At 36.1% G+C, this 24,082-nt stretch overlaps 1 protein-coding gene across 1 annotated transcript in view; it reads right to left on the reverse strand.

Moving 5' to 3' along the window:
- The window catches only part of LOC134789984 (lachesin), a 115,968-nt gene that overhangs the window by 15,250 nt on the left and 76,636 nt on the right, over positions 1–24,082 (reverse strand). Inside the window, exons 6-7 of the mRNA XM_063760723.1 lie at positions 20,858–20,986; positions 11,670–11,789 (exon numbers count right to left, since the gene is read on the reverse strand). Coding sequence (XP_063616793.1) covers positions 11,670–11,789; positions 20,858–20,986 — 249 coding nt within the window. The remainder of the gene's footprint in view (positions 1–11,669; positions 11,790–20,857; positions 20,987–24,082) is intronic.

Genomic DNA, 24,082 nt, shown 5'->3' on the forward strand with positions numbered 1-24,082 from the left:
ATGCGCGGCAAAGGATAAGTTTGCACTTGCCTGGTGCGTACTGTCAGATCTGACCACGGAAGCTGCTCTGAACAGGATACGGCCTTATACTACATTATATCTCATATATTTATTGCTATTAGTTTGACTCGAGAACTTTATGAATACCCGATGCAGGCAACTGTTGCAGGCGAAGTGCAAACTTGTAATCCGCGTCGGAAGTTATTGCTTAATCGTTTCTCCCTATTCGAGCCGAAACTATTTTAAGTGATATTTAACATTACGGATATTAAATTTTGTTTTTTGTTACTTTGATATAGTAGAATGTATATAAAATATAAATGTTAATGTATGTCATCAATAATAAATAGCCAATATTAGAAATCATCGTACAAAAACTACCTTAATCAATAGGATAATATTCTTGTTGAATATTTATTTATACTTCCATAGCAGTATAATTTATTCCGTATAGATAATAATAGCTGATCAATGGCATGGCGGCAATGAGTCAAAGACAATGTAACACAGTTAATTGTGATAAAAGAACAATAAACAGATCGGTAGTTGCCTAATTACTGAAATATAATTTTTATCACACCAGCTTGTAAAGACACTCTTCATGCTTAAAAACTGATGAGAAAGTTGCATTTTATCCACAAGAGTGATAAAATAATTACAGTAACACCGCCCATAATCTCTCTGCTTTGTCTTAAGGTTGACTTGTAGAGAATGCCTTTTAGCATTAAATCCGCCTTTTATACGATAAGTTTTTCTTTTGTGCAATAAAGATCTGGAATTGAAGCTTAATAAATACTTACCATGATAATTATTTTCTAAATGATCAATTGAGACATTAATGAGTTACTTAAAAAAACTTATTATCTAAATACACAGGTACGCTCTTTTGCTTGTTTGCCTCTTTGTATTGTATGAAGGTACGAAACCTATGCATGATGTTATATATGTTGATATATTATTATTTCGTGTTGGACCACGCACTTGGCCAGTTTTTTATTTCCTTGGAAATTCAATTCTACATTAAAATAATTGACATTGCCAAACGATCGTTTCAATTAATAAAGTTGTCAGGCAATAAACAAAAGAGGGCGGCACCGGCGCCGGGCGGACAGAGGTGTCAGTTGCACCGTTCGGCCACAGATTTGTGGTCAATTCACAAACACGGCCGGCCTCATCTTGCTAGTGACCTAGACATCTTCGGCAATACGATGGTTATTAATGGCTTCCAAATGGATGGTTATTAATGGAACCAGCGTACTATTTGAAGCTACAGTTTTAAGCAAACATTTTATATTTAACGACTTCAACAATGGAGATTATCGACTCTGCTATTTCAGAAGTCATTGAGACAAAGAGATTTTTCTCTAAAGGAGCAATATATCTTCCCCGATTACTGCAACATGGTTATACTGATAAGGAAAATTATAGTCTTGTTTGAAAGAGTGTTCCATTGTCATAAAATCTGATAGAATGGATGGATCCGGTGCTGAGGTCCTATAGGAATGAGGGAACTCTTAGAAAAAAAGGGGAAAATTATAGGAACACCTATAGATAATTACCTATTTGGGTATGTTAAGTATATAGTGACTCGTGTATTAGCATCTTAAGAAGCTTTAAAATTTACATTTTATTTTGAATTTTAATATCATGCCGGTGACATTAGTCGATGGACAAAAAGCATTCATTAGCAGTATGTAAGGCAAGCAAGGCTGATTGGCAATCTAGCATACACAATTGTGCCTAAATGTTTCTCTGTCTAGTAAAAGTCATTCTCAGCCTGCATAGTGGACGGTAATTGTTGATTTACGAACTAGAGTCTCTTATATACAGCAAAAAACCTCAATTATGCATAGTTCTGTCTATGTCTTTGACCAAACGACAATGAGAGTTCTGACAAAAGAATAAACAGAATAAAACCATTGTTATCATCAATTTTGATTCGTACGAATGTTTTAGCCTGCGAGTAAATATTGTCAGCGTAGCCTAAAGCAATTTGAAGCGGGCGGGCCAGCGGTCTTTGTTGCATATCCGCGGTAATAGAATTTGGTCCGCTTTTTGCGCGGTGTCGCTAGCTGTAGCTAGGTATTGCTTTGTAATGCCGGCTCGGTTGCGTCCATAACTGCATCTAAATTTGCCCACGTTCTGTATCTGGTTGGTTATGAAATAGCCAATTATTGTGCAAACGTTCACGTCACTTCTGTTTATATTTTTTTTTTATGATCATGAGTCAACAATAGGTGCTCACTATCAAGTAACATACATGACATGTGGTCGCATAGGTGGTATTGTTTGGTGTATTAGAAAATAAACTTCCATTTCAATTAAAAATATGAAACATTATGGTATTTTATACTTATTTACTACCGACTCGTACGGTCGTCTCAATAAAACTAAACTCATTTTTACTGATCTATCTTAGGACTGGGTGCAAATGTTTAATTTGGCTTCCAAGACTTGACCCACACATTTTAACTAGCATGGCAAGTTAAATAAAAGGTAATAATAGTTTTTAACAAAAAAAATCCGCAAAATCTCTAGCAGTGCACGGTGAGAGCTTCTCAAACATTGTTAGCCCACCATTTACCAGTGCTGGTGTGGCGCTGATTGCTGTTTTTTTTTTAAATTGCACCGCAAGGTTAATTCAGAATAGTTTACGATCAGGATAAAAACAGCTTGGCCATTTTTTTTAAATACTTCCTTATTATTCTGAGATCATTCGAAATAATAGATATACTAAGTAGTATTATAGCTCGTCAGTCATGTCAATAATTTTCTTGTTTTCATGAACTTATCAAATAAGATGGTATAGTATTATATCGCTAGTAAATTATTTCAGGGGTTTGTTAGTGCGTAAAGTTGTTATAAATAATATTTACTTTATAGTACGGCTACCACCAGTTTGGCACTGACATATTCGCTGTGCGTAGTTAACTTTCTATGGATCTCGCTCGTACTCGCATATTTGTGCGAGCAAGATGTTTAATAAGTAAGATACCTACGCATAAGTTTGACACTGCTAAGACAGTCGTGCTATCAAATGCTATGCTGATCACCTCCGTTTACGTGACTACTTAACAAGATAGTTATTTTTAATAGCCCAATAGCCTCATTGCACTGACTTAATCCAGCAGTACAGCGAGCATAAACTGCATGATTACCTTGCTGGAAAAATGTGCTTAAAGACCGCATTGCGAAAAAGTTTTGTTCGTTTTGTCGGGATTTGGTCGGCCGGCGGGCAGCTGTGACCGCGCTGCCCGTTCACACATGTCGCGGTGCGGCCGGCAACAAGCGTCGTAAATCCATTCCTAACTCGACTTTAGTGGCCACTTGGTCAGGGGTCTCCTGCACTCGCTAGTCGCTGCAAACGCATTTTGCTGCCGCGGAATATTGGCCGTACATATGCCAGTCCGTGTACGTGTGATATTGATTTGCAGGTTTCATTTCTACTAACACCGTGTCCAATCCGCGTAAATTCAAATAGCTCCCGTGTGATTCGGTCAAATTGTGTTTTTTGGAAAACAAATTATAGCAAGCATTTAATGAATGTACTATGATACCTTTGGTTATGGTGCTTTACGCCCCCCCCCCCCCCCCCCCCCCTTTTAGCATATACAGTAGAACCTGGATAATTGCAATCTCAAGGGACCGGCCATTTTTTGTCAATTAACCAGGTTTTTCATTTAAGCAGGTCGTGTCAATTAACAAGGTTCAAAAAATCGTTGTGTCAATTATAGAGGTTTTCATTAATAGAAGTTGCGTTCTGACAAATTTCTTTTATGGAGGTGCAAATAACCATTGAAAGTAGATTTACACGCTTACGTTCTGGGTTTCTGGTCTATATATAGCTTCTATACTTGCACTTTTACACTACATTAATTACTACTTTATTTTCTTATTAATCATTTGGGTTTAAAAAATTCCCTTGAATTGTAGAAGAAAGTTTTATTGGAATGTAAAAAGCATACTTTGTTTTTGATTTAATAAAAAATATTTCACCTACTACAGGCTGTGATAGATACCCAATAAATAAATTGAATTCTAGATGAAGATATAAATAAAATGATCATTGCTATTAAAATATTGTTTCTGCTGTCTACAACTACATTATTTCAATTACAGAGGTAATAAGTAAGACTCGTTTCAATAATAGAGGTAAAAAGGAGAGCAAAAATAACGGATTTTTTTAGCACAGTGTCAATTATAGAGGTCTTAGTTGCGACGTGGTCAATTACAGAGGCAAAATTACGAAAAGCCCTAAAATCTAAATTGCAATTATAGAGGTTCCAAAATTTCAATTATAGAGGCCTTTTGGTCTCAAGGGACCGGGGCCGGACTTTTGGTTGCAATTATTGAGGTTTTCCATTTATCCAGGTGTCAATTAACCAGGTTTCACTGTACCATACTACATTCATTGAATGCTGGCTATAATTTCTTTGTCTTCCCCATACAGTAGTAGTTCGCCCCGAACTGAGAACTCGCGTTTTGCCAAAAATTATATAGAGCGATTGACTTTGTTGCACCTACTTACTCGTATAGTTCGACATACAACCAAGGACCGGAAAACCCCTCTTTACGCTTAATCCTATCAATTCGGTAACCCAATCGATTCGGTTACCTTATCATTCGGTAACCCTATCATACTGTTACCTGATTGTAATGGTAACCTTATTGAAACGGTAACCCTAACCTTTAACCGAGTTAATCTCAAAACCCCATCGCGATAGGGTTTTTGTTAAGGGTTTTTAACAGGTTTTCATTCAGTTATGGTAACCTTTATTATCGGTTGCTTACTGGTTTGCTACATTAATAGTACATTATTGTCGAGGCTCGGAAGTAGCTACTTGCAGGCTGAGGATTCGTTTTAAACGGACGACCTTGGGAGTCCGTTTAATTGAATCCGAAGCCAGCAAGTAGCCTTCCAGCCGAGTCATATATAGTGCTTTTCTCAAAAATGGTGCAAGAAATATAAATATCATAGAAATATTTTACAAAAGCAACTTTCTTAAGTATATATTTTCACAGAAAAAAGTAGAAACAATTGAAAAAATTAGCTTTGCCGCCTTTTTATTTTTTTAATAAAAAAATAGAAGTGTATTTTTCTGCCGAAAATACGCCAACCTATTTGAGACAGCTAAATAGTCGCGGTACTAATCATCTGTTTGGCTGTTTAATGGGCCTGTGCCTTCATTTGATATGGCCATTTCAACTTTTAAAAAGTTTGGAACTCGACAAATAATGGAATTTGTATGCAACATTGCAGTCCCAAAATCGAGACTGCAATGTTTTTAACTTTTTAATTTTTGACGGACCATAAACTACGCGCTTCGCAACCTATTTTTTAAGCGGCAAAGTCGACTTTGCCGTCCATTTTTGAGAAAAGTAGTTTTAGTGATGTGCCGTCAGAACTAAAAAAAAATACTAAAAAAATTGTTTATTTTATTTACTTTATTTATATTTTGTTGATTTTATTGACTTTATTTATTAAATTTATTTAATTGAATTTATTTATTTAATTTATTGAATTTATTTATTATTTTAAAATTTATTTACTTTATTTTATTTTATTTATTTAATTTATTTAATTAGTTTAATTTATTTAATTTATTTAATTTATTTAATTTATTTAATTTATTTAATTTATTTAATTTATTTAATTTATTTAATTTATTTAATTTATTTAATTTATTCAATTTATTCAATTTATTCAATTTATTTAATTTATTTAATTTATTTAATTTATTTAATTTATTTAATTTATTTAATTTATTTAATTTATTTAATTTATTTAATTTATTTAATTTATTTAATTTATTTAATTTATTTAATTTATTTAATTTATTTAATTGATTTAATTTATTTAATTTATTTAATTTATTTGATTTATTTAATTTATTTAATTTATTTAATTTATTTAATTTATTTAATTTATTTAATTTATTTAATTTATTTAATTTATTTAATTTATTTAATTTATTTAATTTATTTAATTTATTTAATTTATTTAATTTATTTAATTTATTTAATTTATTTAATTTATTTAATTTATTTAATTTATTTAATTTATTTAATTTATTTAATTTATTAAACTTATTAAACTTATTTAATTTAATTATTTTAGTTATAATATAATAATATTTATAATAAGAACACACCACACAGGTAGGTATAAAGATAAACAAAGGAAAGGCAAAAAAACTTGTTTGTGCTGGAGGCTTCATAGACCGCCCATGCCAACCTCGGTTATTCAATAATAAGTTGAATTTAAGTGTGCGTAAAGATTACAATCGTTTGAACTGGTCAAAAACCTCATAATGAGGTAACTGAATAGACTGGGTTTTTATTTCGGTTACCGGTAACAGAGGTTAACTCGATCTGATACGGTTACCGAATCAAAGTGTTACCTTATTAATACATAGATAGTAGTGTTACATAGATAGTCACTAACATAGGTTAAGAGTAATAATAATAAGCTACTAATATATTATGGAAATTTAATTTCTGAAATAAATAATTATTTAATTTAATTTAATTTAATTTAATTAAGCGGTTACCGTTATGGTAGGGGTTTTTATAAACACCTCTAAAATAACCCTATGAAAAACCCCGGTTAAGGTAACCGGTTCCTGTCCCTGCATACAACAGTAGAAAATAATTTTCAAGAATTAAAAACCGACTTCTATGGGGGCCGGTGAAAGATTATTGTACATAGATGGTGCACTATGTAGAAAAGGAGGTAAAACCACCCACTTTTCTTGTAGGCATTTCGTTTTTGTAAGGGTCGCAGTTTGAGCCTCACGAACCCACTCCTCTGATAGGAGTTCGGTTCTGTGAGGATTGCAGTTCGAACCTAATCAAAACCACTTTTCTAGTAGCATTTCGTTTGTGTAAGGCTCGCAGTTCTAACCTAACCTAACCCATTTAACGGCGCGTGCGGTGCGGTATACGGGGGTTTGAGCGGGAGGGGCAAGTGAGTTTGGCATCATTATACTTTATACCTACATTTTATGGTAGGTAATCATAGTGGTTTATTTAGTTTAGGTATCAGTGGTTTTCCGGGTCAAGGTCCGAGTCCGGGTCCAGGACCAGGTCCAGGTCGAGGTACAGGTGTAGGTCTTGGTCCAGGTCCAAGTCCAGGTCAAAGTCCGGGTCCAGGTCCGGGTTCAGGTCCAGATAAGAGCCCGGATCCGGGTCAGGTCTGGCTCCAGGGCCAACTCCGTCAAGATCGAAATTCGAAATCGCCAAACGTGTAGTCTATGAAGAGTTCTGTTCTGATCATCATCAGCAGTTCCACTTCATCAAATGCGACATTTTTTAATGTAAGTTCTTGATTTTCTGATGAAAATACACAAATCTCTATACGCATGCCTTTAAGATTTGAGGAGTTCCCTCGATTACTCATGGATACCATCATCAGACCTCGAGCTTGACAAAAATGTGGCTTAAAAACTTAACTTGCTTAACAAACATAACGAAGAGGACAAACCGCCAAACGTGAACTATGCTCCGTTGAAGAGTTCCGTTCTGATCATCATCAGCAGTTCCACTTCATCAAATGTCACTTTTTTGAATGTATATGCTTGATTTGTTGATAAAACACATAAATCACTATATGTATGCCTTTAAGATTTGAGAAGTTCCCTCGATTCCTCATGGATCCCATCATCAGAACTGGGTTTTTATAAAAACGGGACCAATCTGTATGCATATACATACAATCAAAAAAATAATTTTCAAAATCGGTCCAGCAATGACGGAGATATGGAGTAACAAACATAAAAAAAATCACAATCGAAACTCCTCCTTTTGAGATTTGGAAGTCGGTTAATAAATGAGGGCGCCACTTTCTACGTAGCTGTCACATTTTTGACGTAAAATGCTTCCACGTGTCAACAATTTATAGTCTGTCAAGCCATTTCCGTCAGTAGAAAAAAGCGGCTAAAAAATGTAGGCGCGAAGGGTTATCGTCCCATAGAAAATTTGAATATCGCGCCTTTTTCTACTGACAAACTTGTTTGACCGACTATAGTATGGAACTTTTAGAGTTCCATTTTATTTTATTTCTACTGTTTTATGTCCCACTATAGGCGGCAATGGATCAAAAATCGCGTGGATATATTACAAGGTCTGTGGAGCCCGTAACTGATACTGTATCTGTGGTAAGCCGAAATATTTCCTGTCAACTGTCAAATACCTATATTATGTTTATTTTTATCTTACTAATTATTTAAAAATGGTAAATTTAAAAACGATATTATAAAAGTGCAAGCCGAGCACTTTCATTTGATACCAAACTCGACCATATATTCTTCCAAAAAGATGACCAGAATAGCAAGGCCCCTCACAAATAGCTTTTTAGCCTTCTAAGCTCTTCTAGCTTAATAACCCCTTGATCGCGCCTGCTCATAATTTAATGACTAAAATATAATGCCCTCAACTACACGTTTACCCAATTTCATTTCAATTAGAACAAATTTACTTACGTTCTTGAGTATCAAACTATCCTCTGATAGTTCAGCTTAAAAACATCGAAATGCCGGGACGTGCCCCTAGCCAGCCGCGTGTCCCAAGTCGAATGTAAGAACTTCGTTCGCTTCGCTCGCTCGTTCGATTAAATAGAACATAACTTGACCGAATCATGTCGATTGGAATTTCTTTAACAAGAAAATTCTACCTTATAATTCAAACTTGTTCGCCTTATTGTCCTTGACTCCACGTCAGAAGTGCTTTTGTTCATCTGTCACCCGAGTACTAAATAAGTAACTTTTATCCTCGGAGCGCCACTTTAATGAGAAATAATGAAGTGTCCTACCCCAGTTGGTTCTGTGAGTTTAAGTATGCTTATTTGTATTACTTAGCACGTGTTTTTATTCGTTCATCTAATTATTTTTCACTCGTATTCATTGTCATTTCCTTCGCGTTGACAGGAATCATGCTCTCACGAATGTTTGATAAAATATGTGTAAGTTGAGTGACATAAAGCAGTATAATTAATGGGCTATATGTAGACATCGGTTACACGCTAATTCTGGAGTCAATTCAGTCCATCATTCTGGTCAGAATGACGAGAGAATTATCGTTTAACACTCGGACTGATGGACTGATGGTCTGGACTGATGAAAATTTAATATTTTAGATAATATTCGTCAGTCCATTTTGAATGACAATAAACTGATAGGAGACTGATCGTGTAACCTGTTTATGTCATTCTCGCGTCAGTCACCATTTTAGACAAGACTAAATGACTGTGTTGCGTTCTGTGTCCATACGGCGACTGTGTCGTAATTTTATCAGTCTATTGTCAGTCTGGACTGATCGTGTAACCGTGTCCATTTATCATCATACTGGCATCCCTCAAAACTCTAATAAGACTTATGACTGAACACACACAATTAGCGTGTAACCGATGTCATAGACTCTCTTCAAATTCTACTTCATTAATAAAGCTTATGTATTCACTCTGTTTTAATTTCAGACTAGCATGTTAGTTAGTCAGTATGCCACCACATGTTACATGTTTAATGCTGAGGTATGTAGTATGTATACACCAACTACGCAAAATAGTAGGATTAATTACAGGACACAACACACTAAGCAATCACCTACATAACATGGGTAAAACAGACAGCCCCATGTGCAGAGCACGCATGGAAGAATACGAAACAGCAAAGCATATTCTCCTACATGTAAACAGGTAGAGGTATACAGGAACCAATACCTAGGGACTCTGTGCACACTGAAGGAGGCAGTTAGCAACCTGAAGACACTGCTAGGTTTCATGGAGGAACTGGGGTGGCTAGAGTAGTGCCACCTCGTTTTCACGCAAAACAGGCACAATGGTTGTCGATTTGCGGAAAAAACGCCCAGTATAACTAACTGTAGTATGTATTGTACCTCCTACTTCGTGAAAAATGACCTCGAACAGTCTTTCAAAATTTAAATTAAAGGTAACAGTAAAGGCTTCGGGAAATTGACAGCCATCGTGATCAGTACGAGATACAAATACGTCCCACATTATGGACAGTACATTCATCAATGAACAAAGTACATTAAACTGTCAAAACTTCAAGAAATGCAAAGCTTAATTTAAAATGTCACAACTTCTCAGCGAAGAGTGCAGCGATAAACCGATGAAGGGGCGATAGGCGGTCACTTCCGCCGACCCTTACACACAGATCACTTGCCCACTGGAAGGACCATGTTAAATACTTAACTTGCGGTTACCACGCGTTGGCGCGTTAATTATAATTTGGTGTCAAAGCGACTGCTCATTTTGGTTGTGTCCACATTTAGGAACTGCAGCTCAAATCAAATATATGAACAAAAATCAGGGATCAACACAGATAGCTTGAAAGGTGTGACAAGCAACTGTATGACGCGGCTCGCGGCCTAGTACCTTAGTTTAAGGGTGCCTATGTAATTGTTTGCGTGTGTTTCGTGTTATGTGTTGTTAATTGTTTTATAACGCTGAGTCTTTGGGGGGCAGTCTCTGCCGTTACACCATCGCGCGGCCATATTTAACGCTGTCATCTTGTCGGAGCATTAATGGGCCCCTTAATAAGCACCAACATCGGCGCCGTATAATCAAAGTCGCGATAAATCGCGTCGAAATGAAAAACGGTCATGAAATAATCGCATATTTTTCCCTTTAAATACAACCATAAAAACGCCATAACTTGTAAGCAAGCACTAGCCCCTGTGGCCTGTCAAAGAAGATAGTAGGAGCGTGAATAACGGGCCTTTTAATGAGTACTTTAACGCTTTCAATGTGCTTTATGAATAATGAAATTAGTTGGTTATTCCGCTCTTGAGTTTCGTGTCTGGGACTAAATTAATAAGGATTATTAAGAGTTACGCGGAGCTCGTAAACATATAGTTGCGCTGTGATGACGTTGAGTTTGATATAAGTGGCTTATAAATTAATAGATGGAGTTAGTGCGTCCCCAGTGCTTAGGATCGTCATACCGATGTTGCTAAACGACTCGATTTCGGGTTTCTGTGCAACCTACTAAATAATTTAGAGCTAATCTTGTATTCGTACCGTGTTTCATAGAGTTGATAATATTATTTGCCTTATATTAGCTGATTTTGTAACACGCGCTACATATTTGTGCCCTTAATTCCAAATATTCTTTTTTACATAAAGCTATATTAGTAATCTTTAGCTCGAAGTTAATAACAATCACTTCCAATAAACTCAAAAACAATAAAAAGTAAGTACAATAGTTGAATACTGCTCAGCTGCCAACATAACAAAGTAAAAAGCTGTTTTAAGTTAAACGCCTTTTTTCCTACTTAAACTTGTTCTGCTAAATGCCTCGCCTCAAAAGCGTTTTTGCTGGTTGAAATTAGTTTCCCTAAATACCATGCATCATTAGATTTTTTCCTGGTTAACCTTCTGACTCCCAGAAGCAATTGTTCTGTTTTCGAGTTTGGAGTCTCTTATTATTTATTGCTTCAAAAACTTTCATAAGGTAAAAATATCCTAAAATGTTTAAACGCATTTTTACTACTTTTTATGTTTAAAGCACAAATGACCTTGACAACCTAATCGATAAAACTGTCTTTTTAGAGCTGTCTATCTGATACAAAGTAATATAAATTTCAGTTAGTTAGTTTTGACCTGGTAACTTGGCGAAAAACTGGAATCCGCATTGTTAAAAAAACATTACCGTTCTCTCTGGTCCAGTAGTTGATGGCTTTAGGAGACGCTTCGACGTGGCACTGGAGAGTGACGTCTGTGCTGGACGGCGCACCGACCAACTGGTTTGGCACTTGCACCAGCGGGTGAACTGAGAACAAAAATAATGCCAATCAATGCACAAGACATCACATATGCATAAACTTGTGTTGCTCTGATGAACGTCTGCTGAAAATAATTATGGCAACGACACAGACCTAGGCAAATCAAGTAATTTGTCTAAATAGAAAAACATTTTTGAATTTGTCTAAATAGAAACTAATGGTGGATTAAACTATTCTTATATGTCAATCTTTTGTAGAAAAAAAGTTTAAATTAAGTTACCGAGGCACGTAAAATGATTATAGAAATTCTGCAACTTTTTGTGTGTGTGTGATCCTTTACTGAGACGACTCTAGTTATTACAAGAGTCTATTGGCTAAGGTCCAAGAAAATATTGAGGATGTGTAGGAAATAGGGCTCGATTAAAACTACACACTCGACACTTAGCCGCGTTGAAAGTCAGTTTGTTATCCCGACTCCATTGGAACAGAGATGAAACATCCTCCTGCAGCAACTTACAATCCTCCTCCTTCTCAACTCAATATACCTAGCTATGTAGCTTAAAAATAATTGCATAAAATAAATCAAAAAAGTAAATAATAAATAAGACCATAAAATATAAAATAAGGCTGACGAAATTCCAGTAAGCCGATCGAGTAACTCACTCGTCTAGCCCAATTTCGACAACAAACTACTAACGAATCTGCAGTCTACAGGCGCGTTTGAGCTGCTCTCTAATTTGACTTGTTTTTACTGCATAGGAATTGTACATAAATACAGTTCTCCTGGTACTTCTACGTATTTAACTTATAATTCAGAATATCACTCACAGCTGAGCAAAACTCTCCATGAAATCTTATTAAAGTGGCATGAAAAAAAAGACTCAACTATTCATACCTAAACCAAATTTAAACAGTGGTCATCGCTAAAAAAATTACTTTTCTTAAATTCTTTATAACAAATTTACTGTTTGGCCAGATAATTCTATACAAATCTATAGACTTGACTGGACTGAAACAGGAGGACTGTAAGAAATATAATATTGTATACCTATACGCAGATTTAGGGAAATAAGCACTAAAACCAAAAGGCGTCAATAGTAACCAGCACGGCAAGCACATCACATTAGCCGCTCGCAATGTTTGCTATATCCAAACTATCCGCGTTCCACCACTTTGGCGCTAAAACTCCGCAACTGTCAGATGTTGACTCTGAATATTATCCAGCTACTCTGCTACTTGTATTTGCTAAGCAAACCGAACTAAGTTACTGGCTGCTCGCAATTAAAATTATGTGTGTGACGATTACCGGTGGATTACCGGTTTTGTTTATAGAATTATGGCCGATTATTTATATCAATATTTATAATTGAAGGGCTTTAATGTTAAATTGAATTGAGTGTCTATTAGTAACTATGGACAAATAAAACGTGCCTATTAGAGTTTTAGAAATTATCAAATGAAATAAAAAAGAAACAGGTGTTACAACGCGAAAATAGTTTGACAAATGACAATAAAATTTTCTTAAACTTTTACGATCTTTCGTAGCAATTCAAGTTTAAAAGTTGGCGTGATCAAAAAAAGCGCCGCTAAATGCCGACAAAAGAAAAACGTTGCTCTCGAAAGAGAACGGATTATTTCACAAACTGTAAACAAACGTACAAAAAACATTCACAAAAGTCCGCTGTGGGGTAAATTAAGGAAAACGGAATTTTCTTCCGCCTCCAGATCGGAGCTTATTTGCGGTTATGCTCTTTGACCGTCGTTAAGTTCCTTTGGACGGCTTTTACGAGTTTAAGTGGCCAATTTAGCGAACAAAATCTGAACGATCGGAATTTTTGTTCTAATTAATAACTTAAAGAGGCAACAAGGGCAGCCTTTTGCTTATTAAACGAAGCGGAATAATGACTCGTAGAGATGTTAATGTAATTGATACTGCAAAACTCCTCCAGCGAGCTATACGGTTGTGGATTAGTGTCAGTGATTAAGCAATATCCAAGCCTTAATATGTATAGGAATCCTCGGCAGCAATCAAAAGTTGTAGGAAGTTTTCTGGGGAAGGATTTCGCGCGGAATTCTTGAAGTGACAGTTTGATTAGCGGGGCGGCGCGACGCGGCGCACAAGCTTGTGGATCGCGATTTCTTCGTCCAGGTATCCTGTTTTTGTAATTCTCGGTATTCACTCTGTCCGCTTTACGAAAAAGAACTTAAAGCCTTTAATCTCTGTCACTTTTTATTAGGTTGTTTTGGCGGTCTAGTCACTTTTCTTATCAATTGTGAAATAATATCACTTATAAATCATAAAATCTGCGAAGCTAAGATACTGCAAGAAATAACGATTTGATCTTATTTCGTCACCGAACGCAGTGCATATCGATCGCACCAAAATTATAAAGAAGTATGAGCAAGATGTGCTCTGATTGATAAAAAAAATAGATTTAATTGACATTTCTTTCAGAATATTAGCTTTTTTTAGAGCGATTAATTGACTGCGATTTGTGCCGGTTTATTTGTTTGCTTTAACTCGATTTACCTTCTGTCAGCGCCAGTGAGACAAGTGAAAGATACTCGTCGCATTACGAAGCACTTGTTACAAATGAATTGCATCACTCTTGCCTTTTCCGCGAAACTTTGCGCTCAACCACAATTTAGAAAGGTTTTTACTTTCCTTTTGCCAGGAAAGATAAAAGCATGCATTTTTTTAAATTAAACTTGCTGGCTCATTTTGACATTTTCGCTGATTTATGTAGGTATACCTGTAATATATAATATTTATAGCAAAATCAGCTACCCAAATTTAAAGGACTGGAGATGAAGATCAGCCGTGTACGAAAACATCAACATCGATACGAAGTTCACTCGATAGAACATGTATGATAAAATGATTCAGCTAAAGTGTTTTAAACTCTAAACTTCTCACGCAAAAGTAGGTATATCTTGAAAATTAAATAATGTAAGGCCCTATTATTTGTGAGTCTTATCTCAATAGTTTATAAACTTTAGTAGTGTATACAAGTTGGCACCATTTGGGCAGTGCATTTACATGGAATATTCATGTTAATGGATTTTTCAATATTTGTATACAGGGTGATCAATCCAAATGGGTCAGTAGGGAGAAGTCAGAAACTATGAGAGATAGCGATATCTGTTCTTAGGAACCATGGCTTCGATTTTAGATTTAATAATAATGACATTCACACTTTTTTTTTAACTCTCTTACATAACCGGGAAACGAACCTGGTCAATATTCTTTATGTAATCGTGTGTAGTATTTGTTTGTGTAATTGATCCTAAAAGTATAAGGACTAAATTTTGCTATGAACTCTTGTGTAAAAATTAGACTGAAATACCTACAATTTAAATAATTTGCAAAATGTTGTCATTAATATGCATCGGTCATCATTATGAATCATTTATCTGAATAGACCACTAATTATGCATAGGTATCTTATCTGTATCGATGTTATGCATTACAAATTGCGTTTATTTAAAATTAGAACGCATTCGTTCAGCGGGCGTGCCAATTTATTTAAAATTTGAAAATGGAACACTTATTAGGTAACTATTACCCAAAAGAATTAATCTTTGCATCCAGGAAAATGGCTATCATTTTGAACAGTTACTGAAATAAAATAATTATCTTGTTGTTGGGTTTTTCTTTCAATTACTTAAACAATATTAAAAATGTGTTTCTTGTGACTTATGATTCGCACCATCAACAATAACAACGAAATAACTTGCAGTTTTTACACCTAACATTGTTTACAGAGACTTCGACCAGGTTCGATTCCCGGTTATGTATGAGTGTTAAAAAAAAGATTGAATGGCATTATTACTAAATCTAAAATCCAAGCCATGGTTCCTAAGAACAGATCTCGCTATCTCTCATAGTTTCTGACTTTTCCCTACTGACCCATTTGGATTGATCATCCTGTATAACTAAATAACTACCTGATAAGTACATGAAAATCTTATAGCTTAGAAAGGACCAGTAGGTAGATTAATTAAGTATATCAAATTAGGTTTTTTGGTAATATCACGCCGGTGGCAAACAAGCCTACAGCCCGTCTGATGGTAAGCAGGCACCGTAGCCTATGGACTCCTGCAACTCCAGAGATGTTACATGCGCGTTGCCGACCCTAACACCCCGCACCCTCGTTGAGCTTTGGCAACCTTACTCACCGGCAGGAATACAAACAACACTATGAGTAAAATAACTTGGGTCAAACTGCGAATTAATGAGCTAAAATATACATTAGAATATTTAGAAACTTTGAATAAGGATGGAAGAGATTGCGTAGGCGTAGCTAAGCAGCAGCTGTAGCCACTCCGCCCGTATCAACTCCGCAGTCACAGTATAATAAAGAGTACTAACGTACAGTATGGACACTCCCTGCCTCCCGTTGAAAGTGCCGCCCACCCGCTCTCGGTTACCTCACAGTTACCGGCTGGCAAGGACGCGCTGACGCGGTGCGCAGAGCGAAGGCCACGTAAAATATTCAAATATTAAACAAATATTTACAAAACCTATCAGATCACACTGAAAACAACACAATATCTATATGAACAAAAAACATGTTTTCAACTTACGTAATATTTTGGTGGCCTGAATTTCCTTACAAAAAATTTGTTACTTCATTTATACTGATTCAAAATAGGAAACTACGTATTGTATAAATCGAGCTTAGTTACCCACCTTACAGCATAATACGATTCTTATTTCTTCCTAATTCGCGCAATGAGTTTTGAGTCATTGAGGTCATCGAACTTGACAACAAAATGGCGGGAACCCTAGCACGTCTTATCTCACTCACACAAGCATGGTACGCGTTCACCTACACGAGCGTAGACTGTGTGCGTAGGAACGCGTTTGTTTCATACATTTGATCGCCAGTGTCCGAGGTGTGCCGCAGTAGTAACACCGCAATAGTAACGCTCCTGCAGTCTTAAACCGAATGGCAGCTCAAGGATAGGTAATACGTTTGAATAAATTTACATAAATATCTATCACAGATCACGCGTCTCAAGTACCTGGTCTACTATTATACTTTAAAGGCAAAAACATACTATTGAATTGCGATCTGACGTAACCTATCAACACCAGAAATGTGATATGTGCTCAGTGTATTATTATCAACATGTGATACCACTATTATATAAACACACTATGGATATCGATGTAAATTTTCAGACAGAGAGTCAAGTCTAGTACAGAAATATAACAGTGTATATTTAATCATAGCAGATACCAGTGACGGTAATTTCTTTGATTTACATAATAACTCTGGGTTATCAGAGATATCATATTATCTAGAACCGTAACACTTGGAACACAGTACTGTTGATTTTGCGTCTGTAAGCTCGTTTTTAGGGTTCCGTACCCAAAGGGTAAAACGGGACCCTATTACTAAGACTCCGCTGTCCGTCCGTCCGTCCGTCTGTCTGTCACCAGGCTGTATCTCACGAACCGTGATAGCTAGACAATTGAAATGTTCACAGATGATGTATTTCTGTTGCCGCTATAACAACAAATACTAAAAACAGAATAAAATAAAGATTTAAGTGGGGCTCCCATACAACAAACGTGATTTTTGACCGAAGTTAAGCAACGTCGGGCGGGGTCAGTACTTGGATGGGTGACCGTTTTTATAGATAATGGTACGGAACCCTTCGTTTGCGAGTCCGACTCGCACTTGGCCGGTTTTTTGTACACCTCAGTAAATAAGATGTCGAGCTGAAATATTTCTATACCTACTGGTTCGCCAGAGACAATTGCTTGATAAGCAATGGCAATAAAAATTCAAGTCTGTGAGTTCCCGCTGTTATTATTCGTTTCGGGGGAGGAAATTTAAATTAAATATTTGAGGGCGTTAATTTTGTCTCCTCATCGAGGCAAGGCGACGCATTCTTTGTGAAGTAATTAAACTGAGTGGAAGGGTTCCAGCAGTAGTTTGTTTGTTCACTTGAAATTGCGTTTCCTATGAAGTGTCCTGGGTTGGCTTCGAGTCGTTACATTGTCTGTCGTCATAGAATTTGCAAAGTTAGTTGTGAGAGTATAACTGCGCTTTTGGTGCTGGCGTTATGGTGACCTTTGTGTGTGAAGTAGTGGAAACACAATAAACTAAAATTAATTAACTACAAATTTTGTGGCCAACTATACTAGTACGTCAGATTAGTATTTTATGGTTCATATAGATAGGTATAATAAATAAATGTGTGTATATATAATCATTTACTATGTGTTTTGCTCACGCATCGCATGGAACATACAATACTCTCAAAAGTATCTGTACCAACCTACATTTTAATGTCACTCATATTTTTTTTACTTTTATGAGACTTTTAATAATACCTAACTCGTATTATGTTACTTATACAATGTTCTCATTAAATAAGATATTCTCATTAAATGCAAAATTGTTTTCTAAAATGCCAGCAAATCCACAAGATATACAAATCTAAAAATCTCAATTATGAATTCCAGCCGGCTTTAGGTTTTAGTATAAAAGTTTTACTAGCCAGCCGGACACTCGAGCGCGGTTGTTCGCACTGTATTTGCATTCTGTTATTGGCAGTCCCGGTGTAAACACTCGTCTGATTGGACACTATTTATATGTAAGCACGTACATATCCACCAGCATATTCCACGTGTGGATTAAGCGATAATAAACTTTTTGTCAACACGATAAGTGCTCTCATATGTCACATTTAAGTTGGTGGGTCAGTATGGCCGTAGTGATATGTCAAACGCACATGTTTTAGTCGCCGTGGATTTATAACGCGTCGACGCCATAAAACGGGACGTAGCGAAAGTAATTTAAGCCTCTATAATTTAACGTAGCACTTGCTACGGTTTAGTGCTACGCTGTAGCACCGATCTCGTAGCGGATCTTTAGAATATTTTGATAGGGCACATGAAATTTCATTATAACGGAACATACCCGTATTCGAACTTCAAGATATTCACAAGAGACGACACGTACTAGATCCATTCTAGATACGTTATAGTTTAGATATCAACTAGTTCTCTTTTGCAGCGCAATTCGGGCAACCAATGTCACTTTTACGTTAGATAGAGTAAGATATCTATTAGATGTGAATTGGATATCTAAGTCATATCCTGTGGAAATCGTTCAACAGTATCTCCAGAATCGCGCAAATGTCAAATTTGACAGGTTAGATCTTAAACATATCGTTATCGTATCTTGGTGATGTCTAAAAGATATCTAATAGATGTCTATTTCAAAATCCGAATCGGGCCTATGGAAGATGGATACCAATAATACTTAAGTAACGTGATAACTACGGGACAATCAAGTTATTGGGCAATTGACATCCGCACAAATACATTAGTACCAAAACCTTAAATCATTTTCATGCTTATCGTTGTCATTGCTTTTAATGCATTGTCTATGCACTTTGCTCATAGAAATTTGCCCTATTAAGTACTCCGAGAAACAGTTTTGTTCGAAAGTTTATCTTGTCTTCCTACTATATGTAAATAGAATGAATACAAGATTGTTTTATACAGTTCTATCGTTCATATGTACGAGTACATGCGTCTTTGTGTCTGGGCTTGTTTTCCATAAGCTATAAATACCAGAGAATGCTTGCTGAAGCTCTGAAAAAAGTCTCAAAATAAGAGGAAAATCATTATTCATCGATTAAAAACTTGTTTCCTAAAAAAATACAATTTAAAAACTGTTTCTTTTCTTTGCCCACCGTCAATGCAAAAAATAGTTTACCCCTTTAATGATAACAAATTTCAACTCACACTTGCTCACGATGGATGGGCGGCACGATACCGACGATCCTATCTCCCATGCTCGCGATGGGCACTCACGCAAATTAGGCCCATCTTCAGTGGGGATCAATTAGTGGGGTTCGGTACATGCGTGCGGAATTTCAAGCACTACGCACTTGTACCTATTTATGAGGCGTTCACTGAGTAGTGCGGCGTGAGTTATTTATTAAAGGCCCCGTAAATTGTAGTAAATTGCTGATTAATACAGACTTTAGTTACTAGTTAGACTTTAGACGACCGGTCTGGCCTAGTGGGTAGTGACACTGCCTGTGAAGCCGATGGTCGCGGGTTCGAATTTGTGACAGTTATTCGTGTGATGAGCACAGATATTTTGTTCCTGAGTCATACATGTTTTCTATGTATTTAAGTATTTTGTAGTATATTATATATAGCGTTGTCTGACTACCCACATCACAAGCCTTATTGAGCTTACCGAGGGACTTAGTCAATTTGTGTAAGAATGTCCCTATAATATTTATTTATTTAGTTAAATGCAATGACGAGAGGTTTTTATTTGTTAATTATGTAACTGCGCTCAAAAGGGCCAAGGGATTAAAAAAAAACAGTACATCACTTTATTTTAGGTTGTGACTGGTAAGTAATAACTTTAAACTTAAAATGGCAAAACATGCTTGAATGAAATAGTTATTTCCACGTAGAAAATATATATAAATTCCAAAGCTAATTTAATTCAATTAGTTAATGTAATCTTCAACTGTTATTTGCTGTCACAACTCCGCGATGCTTAGAACTCAGTGGTTGACTACAGCCAGAGTCGGACTCAACCGAACGATGCCGGAGCCACCCGAACGCAACAATTTCTCATGCAAGCCACGCTTCCCAGATGATACGTGATAACACGAAAATCTCCCAATTGCTTACGTGTCTGGTCGTTCAAGACTAACCGAGCATTGAATAGCTCCTGGTTATAAATTAGCTTCTGTGATAGCCCGATAAGTCTCAGTACGCGTTTTGGTGCCCGTATTTTACCACGTTATCCTTTATCTATAGGCAAATTAATTTAGTAGGTATTAACATTTTCTATTCAAATTTTGAGTTCATGGCTGATCAACTATTCTGCTAACAAAAGGGATCCCCTATGTAATATTACGTTCTTTTTCATAACTTTTCGTAAGAAATATAAACTATTTATGCAATATAAGCCATCCCTTTAGGCTCTATGAATTGTTTGTGCCTCACGAATATACCTTTCGTTATTAAATATAGCTCAAAAATACTACTACAGGCCACGGAGTAGCGCACGTAGTTGCTAGTGTTGCTACACGCTCAATGACGCTCTAATATTATACTTACAATGTACGTGTAGCATTATCCTTTTGCTCACGGAGGGCGGCACGCCGTTGGCCGCTATGCAAAGGTACGCGCCCATTTCCGAACGCGTCACCTTTGTCAGGTTCACTACGTCGCCCTCTAGAGAAGTCACTGTGAAACAAGAAATATCCGATCATCATTTATACATTTATATATTGCTTACCTTCTACTTTTCCACTTAATTTACAAATATGTTCTAATTTTACATAAAATACCGCGATTTAAACCCAAGACCGTGAGCTTCGTAGTTAAGTTGATGATCACTACCAAGGGCTTGGCTAAGGTAAGGTAGGATGGATCAACTAAAAATATTAGATTTGCATTGTTGATAAGGAGTAAAGTAAACGCCTACTCAAGTTTTCGTAGCGTGTAGCTCAAGTATGTGCACACCGCTTAACTCTAGCGTCTTCAACTAACATTCGCGCACTATTGGTTATTCGGTAGTGCTTACTTTACATTTTGCGCTGAGTGTTGGAAAACATTTCATCCAGAAGTTGACGGGTTTCGTAAACAAATGCCGTTAGCGGTTTGAACTAGAGCTGTTTTCCTAACACCTTAGAGAAGTACGTTTACAGTCATTATTCAAACAAGAGGATAAAAAACAGGGGCAATATTTTCCGAAGGTGGTGAGGGGAGCTGATGGTTAAAAGTGTAGAGCTCTAGAGCGGTCTCTCGACGGTTCGTTAGCAAACAATGCGGTCACAGCGCCAGCTATGGAGTACTCACGTGTTCATATTATTTCGCGATAGCAAGTTAATTAGTATTAAGCTGTAGTGTTTTAACTTATGAAATTATGTTTATATTTTAAAAATGCGACGTATCCAAATATGAAGTGTGAAAAATAAACACATAAAAATAAGGCAGACATTTATATCATATATCATAAAAACTTTCTCCAAAAATATCTGCAATGACCGACAAAGATAGAAATCAAGAACGACATACTCGTATGTAGAGATTAGTACCTATCAAAATTTGATAAAAAAATATTACTTTATTAAAATAGTTGGCAATGTTGGCATTAAGATACAATACAATACAAATACTCTTTATTGCACACCTCATTACAGAAAACAATACAAATAATACAGGAAGAAGAGGTTAAACAACAGGCGGTCTTATCGCTAAAAAGTGATCTCTTCCAGACAACCTTTAGGTAGCGGAAATTGATAAATTTATGTCATGTCAGTAGGTGTTTCATATTCAATATAAGAATTTTAGCACAGAAAAATACAATACAAAACAGTATAACATACAAATAAAAATAAAATAAAATAAGATACATATACAATATACATACACATATACATACGTAATATAGATACATATAAAAATAAACGTAAACATGCCAGCTATAGGGAAAAGGAAGCAGGTAAAAGTATTAAGGAGCAGATAAAAAGTGAAGTTTAACGAGTCTCTTGAAAGAATTAGGAGACTGGGCGCACTTTAAGTCTGCAGGCAGAGAATTCCATAGTCGAACAGATTGAAAAGTGAAAGAATTAGTATAGAATTTAGACGAGGATGACGGGACAGAAAGAAGCAAATTCTGGGAGGACCTAACCGAACGGAGATAGCTGAAACGGTTTTTGAGATAGCGGGGAGTTGCGGGGTTAAAAAGAATGGAATACAGAAGTGACAAAACGTGGGAGTTATGACGTAGGCGAATAGGGAGCCACTTGAGCTGCGACCGGCAGTGGGAGACATGGTCATATTTGTGGAGCCCAAATATAAACCGTATGCAGATGTTTTTGATACGCTCAAGCTTATTAAGTTGCTCCTCAGTGAGATCGAGATAAGCAACGTCAGCGTAATCCAGAATAGGGAGGAGAAGAGTTTGTGCGAGATAGAGAAGATAATTCTTACTAATTTTGTTACTAATCCGTAAAAATCTTCAAAACGTTTGGCACTAATTTATGTGTATCAATTTGATCTGTATTTTTTATTATTATTATGAAAACAAATCTCATGGTCTTATTTCCAATTATAAATATGTAGGTTAGTATTTTTAGTACCTAAAGCGGGTATCAAATGAAACATTCAATCAATTAAATCTATTACATTCAGCAGTTAATAAAGCTGAGACTCAATTATCGCCGATATCTGAAATTTATGCAAATAATTTATCCCAATTGAACGCGAAAGTTTCCCGAGTGCGACTCCACGACTCCGCAAGTCTCCTTAAAGGCGGGCCGTTGAATAAACTTGCCCTGTCGATGTGTCATAAGTCAAGTGACGCTCGAGCCGCAGGACCCTAGTGGTTTTGCCATAGACGTACAAACTTTCTTGAGACAGGAAAAGCGTTCGGAAACTAAGGAACTCCGATATTATATTTTAAGGCATTTTTGTTATTTTTTCATGTACTATGTTCTGGCGTTAGATAAATGTATTTTCTTTCTTTCTTCTTTCTTTAATATTATTAATTCCAAATTGCTATACAAGTGTAATGTTATTCATAGTGTTATTGTGATTAAGTATTCCTAAGAGGCTGGCCACCGTATTGATGCCAAACAGTGAGTTTTATTTGCTGTCTTTGTTGGTCAATTTACACAATTAAACCACAAACGTGGAATAATTACCTACCACCGGCACCAACTATACGCAAAATGAAAAAAGGCTGGCCATCCCCCGGGGAGGAATAAACTAGCTATCGGCTGTTTTCTCGCTCAAGACACGAACAAAAGATCAAGAACCTGTGTCTGTAAAAAAGACACAATTAATATTAGAGTGATTCTCAAGAAAGTGGCATCGACAGGTTAAAGTTAATGAAAAATATTTTTTTGTATTTTTTTTACTTTTAAGAATGAAAAATATGTTTTACTACTTCAAGTAACCCAAATTTTCAAATGGGAACGGAAAATGAAGAAGTTATTTTCAAGACTTACAATTACCTATACATGATACACAGGTTAAAGTTAAGCAGGTTACAGTGACAAATACATTCCTTTTTATTTTTTCTCTTGAACTATACGATTGTCTCACTTTTAGCATAGATGAATAAACCTTCATACAATATTAAAATGATTTTATTACATTAGGCCCCATACCAAATTCGTATAATATTCTAGACAAGTTAAAGTTAACATTCCGTTACAAACCCCAGATTCCCGCCTTTAACCACTTCTCTCTACGAAACTACGACACTTGGGTCATGATGGTACCCTACGGTGGTTAGCTTGATACTTACCTAATATTTTGCCATAGAGATCT

This window comes from Cydia splendana, chromosome 4 (genome assembly GCF_910591565.1).
Source record: "Cydia splendana chromosome 4, ilCydSple1.2, whole genome shotgun sequence".
NCBI lineage: Eukaryota > Metazoa > Arthropoda > Insecta > Lepidoptera > Tortricidae > Cydia > Cydia splendana.